This window comes from Mustelus asterias, chromosome 3 (assembly GCF_964213995.1).
Source record: "Mustelus asterias chromosome 3, sMusAst1.hap1.1, whole genome shotgun sequence".
Lineage (NCBI taxonomy): Eukaryota > Metazoa > Chordata > Chondrichthyes > Carcharhiniformes > Triakidae > Mustelus > Mustelus asterias.
Window position 1 is genome coordinate 72,903,491 of NC_135803.1, and position 13,275 is coordinate 72,916,765.

Here is a 13,275-nt window from a genome sequence, read left to right on the forward strand (position 1 = left end):
TTTCTCCTTAGCAAAGGGATCAATAACCAGTGGGCATAGATTTGTGGGAAGGACTAGGAGATTGAGAGAAAATTTGAGGAAAACCTTCTTTTACCCAGAGGGTTGGTGGAATTGAACTCCCTGCCTGAGAGGGTGGTAGAGGCTGGAAATCTCACAACATTTATGAAGTATTGGATGAGCACTCGAAATGCTATAGCATACAAGGCTACAGACGAAATGCTGGAAAATGGGATTAGAATAAACAGTTGCTTGATGGCCAGCGCAGACATAATGGACCAAAGGGCCTCTTCCTGTGCTGTAAAATTCCATGGGCACGATTTCCCCAAAAAATTACCAAGTGTCATTTCGGATTACATTGGCATGTCCAGCATGAATCGAATCGCGGTCTCTCCACACTTAGCTATTTGTTGGAAGAATGCAGAGTTTTGCACTAGTTCTGAGAAGGTGGGAGAATCCCAAAGTGGATTATCGCCAGTGCTGGAAGTGGTAGTCCCCTACCCCGTGATTCTCCGACCCCACGTGACCCCAGCACAACGCAGCCAGAAAATTACCCCCATGACTGGAATGAAGCAGAGAAGAAACAGACCAAGTTGAGAAGGAAAAATCAAAGAATGTGCGTCTAATTTAATGAGTGACCTTCCTACCAGGAGCAGAATCACCATGGAGCTTGCGATTACTCGCTGTATCCTGTCCTTTTCGGGGAAGTACGGCTCCTCCACCCCTGTGATTGGATTCCGTATTGTCATAGGAGCCACAGCAGAAAACTCAGGACTGGGGCGCTCCTGAAATGAAAACCCCCCCAAACAAATTAACTCTTCAGAATGGAGCTGAGATCAGCGCAATGTAAATACGCAATTGACAAGATATTTGGGCTTTCCCAATCGCAGCTTTGAAACCAATTCAATATTTAAATAAAAATAAAAGAGCTTTGGGAAGACTTAGAAAGCCATCTGTGAAGCGGGAAATAGGATTAACGGGCTGGATTTTATCTTTGACAGGTTGAGGGAGGCAGATAGGGTGGGGGGGAGAGGGGCAGCTTAAACTCCAGCCCAACGCTTCATGACTTTTCATCAGAATAGTGATGGAGACATTGAGTTCATGGCTGGAGACTGGCCGTTGTTAAACACTTGGCAGCAAACACAGTCGCAACCTTTCTCGTTTCATTCTTAAACAAACACTTGCATCTCAGCAATGTCATTCACAAGTTTAGAACATCCCAAAGCATTCCCGCGCCAGTGAAGTACTTGTGAAGTTACTGCTGTTGTAATGTGCGAAACACATCAACCAACTTAGGTGCAGCAAGCTTCCACATACAGTAAGATGATAATGATGAGATAACATGTTTTAGTGATGTTAATTGAGGGATAAAAACAAATACAAGAACAAAATACACCAGAGGGAATTCTCCTGCTCTTTTTCAAAATGATGGGATTTTATGCTGACACCAAGAGGAGGTCTTAGTTTAATGTCTTATTCTAAAGACATCGGGCAGGATTTTACAGCTTCGCTCGACCAGAGACTGGAAAATCCTACCCAAGGTCAATGGATCTTCCCATGCGCCACCCCTCGCCCACTCCTATTCCCTCGGCAGGCAGGATAGTAAAATTCCAGCCAGCATCTCTGATAGTGCAGCAGTCCTACAGTACTCCCAGTGACATGACAACACTGCTTCCATACTGCACCAGGACTTATCAGCCTCGATTGTGAGCACAGGTCTCTGGAGTGGGATTTGGGCTGTTGGATTCTGAAGTGAGACTGCTGCCACATTAGGAATTTGGGGATTCGGCTAAACTTTGGGGTGTTTTGCATGCTTGAACCCTCTTCTACCTCAGTCTCCTCATAGTTGAGGCTGTCCCACTTGTAGGCCATGATAGCACTTTTTCTCTTCCAGTATTCGAGGAATGTTACCGCCCACAGTGACATGAAGATACTGAAGAACACGGTGCCCCCATTGTCGAACAGCTGGCTCACCTGGTGGAAAGGAGATACACGGATTGTCAACAATGTACCTATATTTTTCAATACATTAATTCATATCCTGCTGTATGGAAAATTCAGGGTGATCTAATTGAGGGGTTTAAGATTGGCTAAAGAATTTGATAGGATTGATAGAGAGAAACTATTTCCTTGGGGGAATCCAGAAGAAGGGGCGTTACCTTAAAATCAGAAATTGGGCCTTTAGGTCTGATGGCAGAGAGCACCTCTTCACACAATGGGTAGTGGAAAACTGGAACTCTCCCAAAAAGGAGTGAATTAAAAATTTCAAAATGGAAATGATGGATATTTGTTAGGTATGAAGGGTTACAGATCCAAGTTGGGTAGATGGAGTTGAGTTACAGACCAGCCATGATCCAACTGATGGAAAGTATAAAATCTCATTGAAATGTATAAAATTCCGACAGGGCTGGGCAGACCGGATGAAGTGGGGTCCAGAACAAGGGGTCACAGTCTCAGGATATGGGGAAGACCATTTAGGACTGAGATGAGGAGGAATTTCTTCACTCGAATGTTGGTGAACCTGTGGAATTCTCTACACAGAAAGCTGTGGAGATCAAATCACTGAATATAAGACCATAAGACCATAAGACATAGGAGCGGAAGTAAGGCCATTCGGCCCATCGAGTCCACTCCGCCATTCAATCATGGTTGATTTCAACTCCATTTACCCGCTCTCTCCCCATAGCCCTTAATTCCTCGAGAAATCAAGAATTTATCAATTTCTGTCTTGAAGACGCTCAACGTCTCGGCCTCCACAGCCCTCTGTGGCAATGAATTCCACAGACCTACCACTCTCTGGCTGAAGAAATTTCTCCTCGTCTCTGTTCTAAAGTGACTCCCTTTTATTCTAAGGCTGTGCCCCCGCGTCCTAGTCTCCCCTGCTAATGGAAACAACTTCCCTACGTCCATTCTATCTAAGCCGTTCATTATCTTGTAAGTCTCTATCAGATCTCCCCTCAACCTCCTAAACTCCAATGAATATAATCCCACGATCCTCAGACGTTCATCGTATGTCAGGCCTACCATTCCTGGGATCATCCGTGTGAATCTCTGCTGGACCCGCTCCAGTGCCAGTATGTCCTTCCTGAGGTGTGGGGCCCAAAATTGCTCACAGTACTCCAAATGGGGCCTAACCAGTGCTTTATAAAGCCTCAGAAGTACATCCCTGCTTTTGTATTCCAAGCCTCTTGAGATAAATGACAACATTACATTTGCTTTCTTAATTACGGACTCAACCTGCAAGTTTACCTTTAGAGAATCCTGGACTAGGACTCCCAAGTCCCTTTGCACTTTAGCATTATGAATTTTGTCACCGTTTAGAAAATAGTCCATGCCTCTATTCTTTTTTCCAAAGTGCACGACCTCGCACTTGCCCACGTTGAATTTCATCAGCCACTTCTTGGACCACTCTCCTAAACTGTCTAAATCTTTCTGCAGCCTCCCCACCTCCTCAATACTACCTGCCCCTCCACCTATCTTTGTATCATCGGCAAACTTGGCCAGAATGCCCCCAGTCCCGTCATCTAGATCGTTAATATAAAAAGAGAATAGCTGTGGCCCCAACACTGAACCCTGCGGGAAACCACTTGTCACCGGTTGCCATTCTGAGAAAGAACCTTTTATCCCAACTCTCTGCCTTCTGTCTGACAGCCAATCGTCAATCCATGTTCGTACCTTGCCTCGAATACCATGGGCCCTTATTTTACTCAGCAGTCTCCCGTGAGGCACCTTGTCAAAGGCCTTTTGGAAGTCAAGATAGATAACATCCATTGGCTCTCCTTGGTCTAACCTATTTGTTATCTCTTCAAAGAACTCTAACAGGTTTGTCAGGCACGACCTCCCCTTACTAAATCCATGCTGACTTGTCCTAATCCGACCCTGCACTTCCAAGAATTTAGAAATCTCATCCTTAACGATGGATTCTAGAATTTTGCCAACAACTGAGGTTAGGCTAATTGGCCTATAATTTTCCATCTTTTTTCTTGTTCCCTTCTTGAACAGTGGGGTTACAACAGCGATTTTCCAATCCTCTGGGACTTTCCCTGACTCCAGTGACTTTTGAAAGATCATAACTAACGCCTCCACTATTTCTTCAGCTATCTCCTTTAGAACTCTAGGATGTAGCCCATCTGGGCCCGGAGATTTATCAATTTTCAGACCTTTTAGTTTCTCTAGCACTTTCTCCTTTGTGATGGCAACCATATTCAACTCTGCCCCCTGACTTTCCTGAATTGTTGGGATATTACTCATGTCTTCTACTGTGAAGACTGACGCAAAGTACTTATTAAGTTCCTCAGCTATTTCCTTGTCTCCCATCACTAGATTACCAGCGTCATTTTGGAGCGGCCCAATGTCTACTTTTGCCTCCCGTTTGTTTTTAATGTATTTAAAGAAACTTTTACTATCATTCCTAATGTTACTGGCTAGCCTACCTTCATATTTGATCCTCTCCTTCCTTATTTCTCTCTTTGTTATCCTCTGTTTGTTTTTATAGCCTTCCCAATCTTCTGACTTCCCACTACTCTTTGCCACATTATAGGCTCTCTCTTTTGCCTTGATGCATTCCCTGACTTCCTTTGTCAGCCATGGCTGCCTAATCCCCCCTCTGATAACCTTTCTTTTGTTTGGGATGAACCTCTGCACTGTGTCCTCAATTACTCCCAGAAACTCCTGCCATTGCTGTTCTACTGTCTTTCCCACTAGGCTCTGCTTCCAGTCGATTTTTGTCAGTTCCTCCCTCATGCGCCTGTAATTACCTTTATTTAACTGTAGAACCTTCACATCTGATTCTGCCTTCCTTCTTTCAAATTGCAGACTGAATTCTACCATATTATGATCACTGCTTCCTAAGTGTTCCCTTACTTTAAGATCTTTTATCACGTCTGGCTCATTACATAACACTAAGTCCAGAATAGCCTGTTCCCTCGTGGGCTCCATCACAAGCTGTTCCAAAAAGCCATCCTGTAAACATTCAATGAATTCCCTTTCTTTGGGTCCACTGGCAACATTATTTACCCAGTCCACCTGCATATTGAAATCCCCCATGATCACTGTGACCTTGCCTTTCTGACATGCCCTTTCTATTTCATGGTGCATTTTGTGCCCCTGGTCCTGACCACTGTCAGGAGGCCTGTACATAACTCCCATTATGGTTTTTTTGCCTTTGTGGTTCCTCAACTCTACCCACACAGACTCCACATCGTCTGACCCTATGTCGTTTAGTGCTATTGATTTAATTTCATTTCTAATTAACAAGGCAACCCCGCCCCCTCTACCCACCTCTCTGTCTTTTCGATAGGTTGTGAATCCCTGGATGTTTAACTGCCAGTCCTGAACCCCCTGCAACCACGTCTCTGTGATGCCTACCACATCATACCTGCCAGTCACAATCTGGGCCACAAGCTCATCTACCTTGTTCCGGACACTGCGGGCATTTAAATATAGCACCTTTATAGATTTCTAGACTAAAGGTATCAAGGGGTAAGTGGAGAGCTCTGAAGTATGGTGTTGAGATAGAGAATCAGCCGCGATCATTGAATGACGGAGCAGGCTCAAAGGACCGAATGGCCTACTCCTGCTCTGATTTTCTATGTTTCTATGAATGGCCTGCTCCTATTCTGATGCTCTGTTAATGCTGTACAAGTTTGTGTGAGGCTACAAAGAGTAGTTGAGTATGGTGAGTACACCACCTATTATGAAGAGCCATGGTGATGTGCTATTTGATATGATCCATCAATCATTGGAATATACCATCTATGTCCCTGGCATCACACCAGCACTGAAATCCTATCTCAAAAATCTGAGCGACAGGTGAAACTAGCCGTTTCACGCTGTAACTATACAGTAACAACGTGAGTGGTATTTGCCACTAACAGATGCTGTTAAGCCAAAAAGATGTTCTACCTAAAATACAAATAAGCTAGGTGTTATATGAATTTCGGAGCTGGAGCAATGCCAGATACATAAGCTGTATGCCCCAACACTGGGGGATCATTTTTTCTTTAAATGTTAAATTAATTTATGAGATGTGGTAGTCACTGGCTAGGCCAGCATTTATTCTCCCCTAGTTGTCCTTCAGAAGGTGGAGGTGAGCAGCCTTCTTGAACTGCTGCAGTGTCTGAGGTGTAGGTACACCCAGTGCGGTTAGGGAGGGAGGTCCAGGATTTGGACCCAGCGACAGTGTTGGAACGGCGATATATTTCCAAGTCCGAGTGAGTTGGAGGGGAATCTCCAGGTGCTGGTGTTCCCAGGTATCTGCTGCCCTTGTCCCGAACAGCAAACAGCATTGTCCCCTCAACTGTACTCAACCAGCCTGTGTTTGCAAAACTCAGAACATACTGTTTGGTGTGATTCTGCAAATGGACAACACTTACTGATCAATCCTGATGGTGCTCAGAATTTACACCAATGACCAGTTTAAGATGATCAGTGGGGCTCACTTCCACTTTCTGGAAATTACATCTATTCATTGACAGGACCTTATCCTCTGCAGACAAAAGGAACTTGACCAGGCAGTGCACCTTTGGTTACATTGAACAAAAGACAACAATTCTCTGCTACATTCTCCATGGCAACACATCTACCAGGATCAAATTGATAATCAGCACCCTTTTCTCATGCAGCATAAATTGTTCCTTTGAAATTTGGCATTCTCGTGTGTGTCCTGATGAGTGCAAGATGAAAAGCTTCAACAGCTATGACTGTGTGGCCAAATTCCCCTCCAATTCGATTTTTAAGTTTGCTGATGACACCACCGTAGTGGGTCAGATCTCAAATAATGGTGAGACAGAGTACAGGAGTGAGATAGAGAATCTGGTGAACTGGTGTAGCAACAATAATCTCCCTCAATGTCAACAAAATGAATTGTCAGCGACTTCAGGAAGCGTAAAGGAGAACATGCCCCTGTCTACATCAATGGGGACAAAGTAGAAAGGGTTGAGAGTTTCAAGTTTTTAGGTGTCCAGATCACCAACAACCTGTCCTGGTCCCCCCCATGCCAACACTATAGTTAAGAAAGCCCACCAATGTCTCTACTTTCTCAGAAGACTAGGGAAATTTGGCATGTCAGCTACGACTCTCACCAACTTTTACAGATACACCATAGAAAGCATTCTTTCTGGTTGTATCACAGCTTGGTATGGCCCCTGCTCTGCCCCAGACCGCAAGGAACTACGAAAGGTCGTGAATGTAGCCCAATCCATCACGCAAACCAGCCTCCCATCCATTGACTCTGTCTACACTTCCCGCTGCCTCGGCAAAGCAGCCAGCATAATTAAGGACCCCACGCACCCCAGACATTCTCTCTTCCACCTTCTTCCGGCGTGGAAAAAGATACAAAAGTCTGAGGTCACGTACCAACCGACACAAGAACAGCTTCTTCCCTGCTGCTGTCAGACTTTTGAATGGACTTACCTTGCCTTAAGTTGATCTTTCTCTACACCCTAGCTATGACTAACACTACATTCTGCACACTCTCGTTTCCTTCTCTATGAATGTTATGTTTTGTATGTATAGCGCGCAAGAAACAATACTTTTCACTGTATGTTAATACATGTGACAATAATAAATCAAATCAAAAGCATCTCTCTTTTCTCAGTGTTACTTAAGCTCTGTACAATTAAGAGATTATATCTTACGTTTAAGGTTCCAGTTTCAAACTCCCTCATTCGTCGAAGCATCAGATGCACCCATTGTTACAGGAATATTCCACTACATGAGTTACACTAACAGATCCAGTCACTCAAACACACCCAAGGCTGAATGAATGAAGAAACAGGGTTACCTTAAAGAGAGGACAGATGCTGGAGAGTTTCCAGGTTTTGCAGTTTACACAGAGTGGGCACATGGTGAAATTATTTCCGTGTTCGCAGATTTCCTTTCTGGGTATAGACAGAGAGAAGAAGCAGGTTCTCAGGATCAAGTATCAGAGTGGTCTGCACCACTGGCTACACGCGCAGTGCTCCTGGGCTACACCAAGATTCTGTCAACTTATTCTCAGTAGCTTTCCAACTGAGATATCACCACATTGCTTTGGAGGACCAAGAAACATTGTACAATGAACGATAAGATCGTATTCAGACTGTAGCTCTGTACAGCTTCAACATATGCAGTCTGTAGCTCTGTACAGAGTGAGCACATTCAGACTGTAGTTCTGTACAAAGTGGTCATTTTTGACTATACAGATTGACTTAATTCAGATTGTATCACTGAACATTGTGACTCTATTCGGACTGCTTATTTTCTGGTTAGTGTTTGGTTCAGGGCTTACGCAGGAATGTCAGCTTGCATCATTGCGATTCCAACAAAGAAGACCACAGTTCCTACAACTGCTGCTGGTAATAACCACCCAGTGTAAAATCCTGAAAAAAAAGCAAGGTAACATCAATTAATGAAAGTACAGCCAGCATGATGGATACAACAGTGCTTCAGGCAGGCAGCTCACCACCACCTTCAAGAGCAATTTGGGATGGCCAATAAACGCTGGCCAAGCCAGCAGGACCCACATCCCATGAAAGTTTTTTATAAACCTGGGAGACAGTGTGTGTCCTAGTTGTATATCATGTATCACAGGCTGAGGGATAGGGTCAGAGACTGCCGATGAGGCAATGCTGGGATAATGGATACCCCAGGGGACACAGAATCCCCTAAGATATATGGCACAGGGATAGGCCATTAACGCTATCCGGCCGGGTCACCTTTTCTCATTTAAATCCACTGCTAGGTTCTCCCTCGTATGCTTGTCTAGATTCCTCTTAAACACATCTACATTACTTGCTTCAAATATTTTGATGGGGAATTTCTGGCAACATCGTGGCAGAGGCAGCAAACCAGCAGAGAGTCCATTGACTTTGACAGGGCCAAGAAATCCTGCCGGTCAGCGGGGCCGGAGAGTGATATGTGATAGGGAGTTCCACATTCCCACCACTCTTTGGAGTGGCAGTGGTGGGGAGGGAGGCGGGAGGGTGGCAGCGGTGAGGTGATGGTGGTGGGGGGGGGGAAATAAAACAAGGGGTGCTGACCCACCTGATTTGCAGACATCAAATCCAACCCCTTCTCCCAAAAACCTTTTCAAATTTTGAAAGACCTCTATTAGGTCACCCCCTTCAGCCTTCTTTCTTCAACAGAGAAGAGACCCGGCCAATTAATCCTTTACTTTAGTTCTGACACCATCCTTGTAAATGTCTCCAGTGCCTCGATATCCAGGCCTAGTCCTGATTGTAATTTGTATATTTCGCAGAATCATAGAATCCCTACAGTGCAGAAGGAGGCCATTCGACCCATTCAACTTGCACCGACAACAATCCCACCCAGGTCCTATCCCCGTAACTCCACGTATTTACCCTGCTAATCCCCCTGACCTAAAAATCTTGGGACAAAGGGGCAATTTAGCACGGCCAATTAACCTAACCTGCACATCTTTGGACTGTGGGAGGAAACCGGAGCACCCGGAGGACAAGGGAAGAACGTGCAAACTCCACACAGACAGTCACCTGAGGCCGGAATTGAACCCAGGGTCCTGGCGCTGTGAGGCAGCAGTGCTAACCACTGTGCCATTTGTATATCCATTTTTCTATAAGGTGATAGAACTGCACAGAGTATTCTTAAAAGCATTCTAACCAAGGTTCAAAATGACCTCCTTACTTTTCCTATCAATCCCTCTAGAAATAAAGTGCTTGGTTTACAGACAGGAAGAGTAATATTGACAACCAGCAGACAGTGGGTTAGGTTAAAAGCTCCCCCATTGAGGCCGTCCAGAGTACCCAGAGATGAGGTGGGCTAGCTCAGTGCAAACTGGTGATTGGCCCCTGGGATTTGTCTTTCACTGGCTTGCTGCTGCATGGGTGGTGCATGCATTAACTGAGCCACAGGAGCACTCCGAAAATGTTCTTAATAAAGACAAACCAAAGGGACATGGGTTTGGAGTTAGAAGAGGTGATTAGTGCACAGGCATTTTACACAGAGGGCTGTCCAGGGAATCAGATAGCAGGCAAAAGGTTTCAGGTGGATTTGCTGGCTAGCTGAGGGAGTTGGTGGATTGAGCGATGGGGCTGATTCTGGGCATCCTTCTCCATTGTGGATTTCAGACTATTTGAAAAAGATTAACTAAAGAGCCATTCAGGCAGAAACATACCAATCCAGGCGAAGTAAAAAGCAATCTTCTCTCCAAAGTAATCCCGGATATGGTCCAGGGGCTGGTATTTGTACCATCTGCCCCAGCAAGCCCAGTATTTGTACAGTACCTGTCTATGGCTGAGTTCCTCAGGACGTGTGACCTTATCCGGGGCCTTGTATGGACCCTGCAAACAAAACCAATTCTAATTGTTAGCGATTGCTTGGCTCTTGAGGGCTGTATGATGAGACACATGCAATTAATTGTAAATATATATAAATGTTTTTTTCTTTTTTAAGGGGAAATGTTTAAAATTTCAGATTTTTTCAGCGGGCAGTCTGAATGTCTGGAAAACATTTAGCTCTAGGATGGAAAAGCAAGTTAGTTAATCATTTTAGCTAGAAATTTGTTACTTTCATAGAGCAGATGGGCTTTTGCTTATACCAAGGAGATCCCTTGGGAGTTTGATTGACAGGGTCATGTGATAATGTAAAGAATTAGGTCTGTGCAGGGAGAAGGGAGATTTTGCAGTTTGGAATGCAGCTCTGCTGAAGTCACAAGCATGTGCAGGCTGTTTCTGAGAAATCTCTCTCGCTCCACAAGATCTCTCTGAAAGATTCAACACTGTTAACACAATTAATAGCAAGTATATTTATGGTTGCTAACTATATTTAAAGTGGCATCTACATCTCTAAGAGGAATGTTGCTTATTTGGAACTGAAACAGTCATAAGATAGAAAGTAAAGTTGCTTCCTTTCAATTTTAAATATTATTCAACAGTTAATAATTGTTATGGTTCAGGTTAGAAACTCCAAAGTGTTTTATGAAGTCTGTCTGAATCATAAGTTTTGCATCTTGAATTTGGCTCGGATAAGCATGATATGTTCCACTTCAGGTATGATTCAAAAGACCCAGGAAGCTTTTATCAAACAAAGTTTATTTAAGAATATTGTTAACAAATACAGAATGAAAATTAGCTATAACTTTTATCAATTACAAGTGAAAACAAAACAACCACAATAATGTATAACCCTTAATCAATATATCAGATGTTCCAATCAAAACCAATATCCAATAAACAAAACCCTTCAAATAGGTTTGTCACTGCACAGTCTAAAGCTCACATGATACTGGAATCCAGTTCCCTGGGTTGAATACTGATTTCAAATGTTCTTGAAAACTCGGAGCAGTTTGTAGTTAAATCAACTCTCCAAAACACCAAAGCATAGATTCTTCTGCAGCATGGCAACAAGCCTTTCTTTCAGCTAACTGGTAAAATTTTCAAAGCAAAACAGAGAGAGAGACTTCTTTTCCCAGCTTTCTTCTAAGACTGCCTCTAACATGGCAGCCAAATCGAAACTAAAAACTGAAAAACTTCGGTCACCTGATCTGCCCACAGTTTTTTTTCTTCCAGCAATGACATCACCCAAGGCTTTGACCATGATTTTAAAAAGCCTCTTAAAGGTACACTAATATCACATAGTTACGCTGCTTCACTTGTTAGAGATATTTTTAACTGTGTTATTAAATAAAGTTGGTTTTACTATAAAAGATCCCTAATTTGTCAGTGGAATAATTCCTGTTAGGAAGTATCCTTTCCTCGCATATATGCCAAAATAGAAAAATTGTTGGGGTCTAGTCTGGCTTTCTAATGTAATTTTGGGATTCTGGTCTAGCACCCCAACAGGCTGATCAGAGATTACTCCAGCAATGCCTTCCCTGTATACTTCTCTCAGCTCCATAAACTGGGTGAAATAATTCTACCACACCAGTACTTTTGTCTGAGTGAGGTCTTCGGTCAGACTGGTCAGGATGAATCTTCCACCTATGCATATCCGACAGGGAGCATCCAAGAGTGTGAGCATGGAATCACAGAGGTCTTTGTGACTCTTTTCTGCTCATTAGCTTCACGAATTTCAGATTTGCTCCAAAATGCACTACATAGGGCAGGTTCCACCTTCAAATCGCTCTTAAATAAAGAAGTTTCTTCCCAATTCCTTCCCACTCTTATACTGATGGTCATTATTACATAGGCTCTCCCACGAGTAGAAACATAATCCAAGGTAGCCACACCAAAGCAGGACAATGCTTTGATAAGGCCACAACTTAGAAAACTGTGTTCACTTTGGGTCACTGGAGCACTAGAGAAACACTCAGGATGGAAGCTGTGTGCAGGAGTGCAAATCCCCAAACTCTTCCGAGCTTGATTGGGTAGGGTCAAGGGTCGCATCACTGCGCCAAAGCAGCAACTCCCTGAACAAGCCAGGAAGTATTTGTCATTCAGTTTAATAGCAGTCAGAATTCTTGCATGGCCCGCTTAAAGAATTTCCGGACATTTTTCATGTTTTTAGACACCGTTTGTTTTTGGATAGCCAGATTTGAGGTATTGTACCTACATTTGAAAGGCGTATGATGATTAAAGTATCTCTGAAATTTGGAACTAGAACTCAAGCTCACAAACAAAGCAAAACTCTTACATCATGAAGGGGAAATGCCGCTGAAAACACATTGTCCCTTAATAGATTGGTGATGCCAATCTGGGCTCTTCGCCGATTCCCATATTTAGTCCTCGCTAATATTTCATAAACCTGTCCAAGGGGGAAAAGAAAACAGAATCAGATCAGATACATCTGTTAAAAAAGCCAAGATGTGACAAGATCCAGGGTGGAATTTTCCAGAATATCGGCAAATGTCTGATTGAGCCTGACCTCAGGTTGGGGTTGAAGGTTGGGCTGCCATTTTTAAAAGGCTGTTCCCATGCAACAAAAGTTAACCAGAAACCCCCCAACCCGACCTTCCCAGTTCCAGGGGACAGTGTGGGTGGTCGTGTCTGGGAGAAGTGCCAGGGCCGGGGGGTGGACACGTGTGCAGGCGGTGCTGGGAATTGTATGGAGTAGAACCCAGACATTACCCTCTCCCTAAGCGATGCACTCACCTGAGCTCCTCTGGGAGGAATGCTCGCCAGGCGCACTCTTTGGGAGGCCATTCAGGACTCACAGTGGTCTATCCTCACACTGACGTGGTCAACTTTCTTGTGGTGCGGAGGGGGAATGATTCAGGCGTAGAAACCTGATAATGAGATGTAAATAAATGGGAATGATGTTCCTGACATTATGTCACTGGCAGGCGTCAGGGGCAATCCTGGCATACTTTTATGGTAGCGTGAA

At 44.0% G+C, this 13,275-nt stretch overlaps 1 protein-coding gene across 2 annotated transcripts in view; it reads right to left on the reverse strand.

The window, feature by feature from the left end:
* The window catches only part of LOC144491410 (anoctamin-7-like), a 138,392-nt gene that overhangs the window by 62,585 nt on the left and 62,532 nt on the right, over positions 1 to 13,275 (reverse strand). The window contains exons 8-13 of one of the 2 annotated variants that reach the window (XM_078209198.1): positions 12,586 to 12,696; positions 10,130 to 10,295; positions 8,267 to 8,357; positions 7,781 to 7,877; positions 1,828 to 1,971; positions 645 to 782 (exon numbers count right to left, since the gene is read on the reverse strand). In XM_078209198.1, the coding sequence (XP_078065324.1) occupies positions 645 to 782; positions 1,828 to 1,971; positions 7,781 to 7,877; positions 8,267 to 8,357; positions 10,130 to 10,295; positions 12,586 to 12,696 (747 nt within the window). The remainder of the gene's footprint in view (positions 1 to 644; positions 783 to 1,827; positions 1,972 to 7,780; positions 7,878 to 8,266; positions 8,358 to 10,129; positions 10,296 to 12,585; positions 12,697 to 13,275) is intronic. The other variant, XM_078209199.1, reaches the window with a different exon arrangement.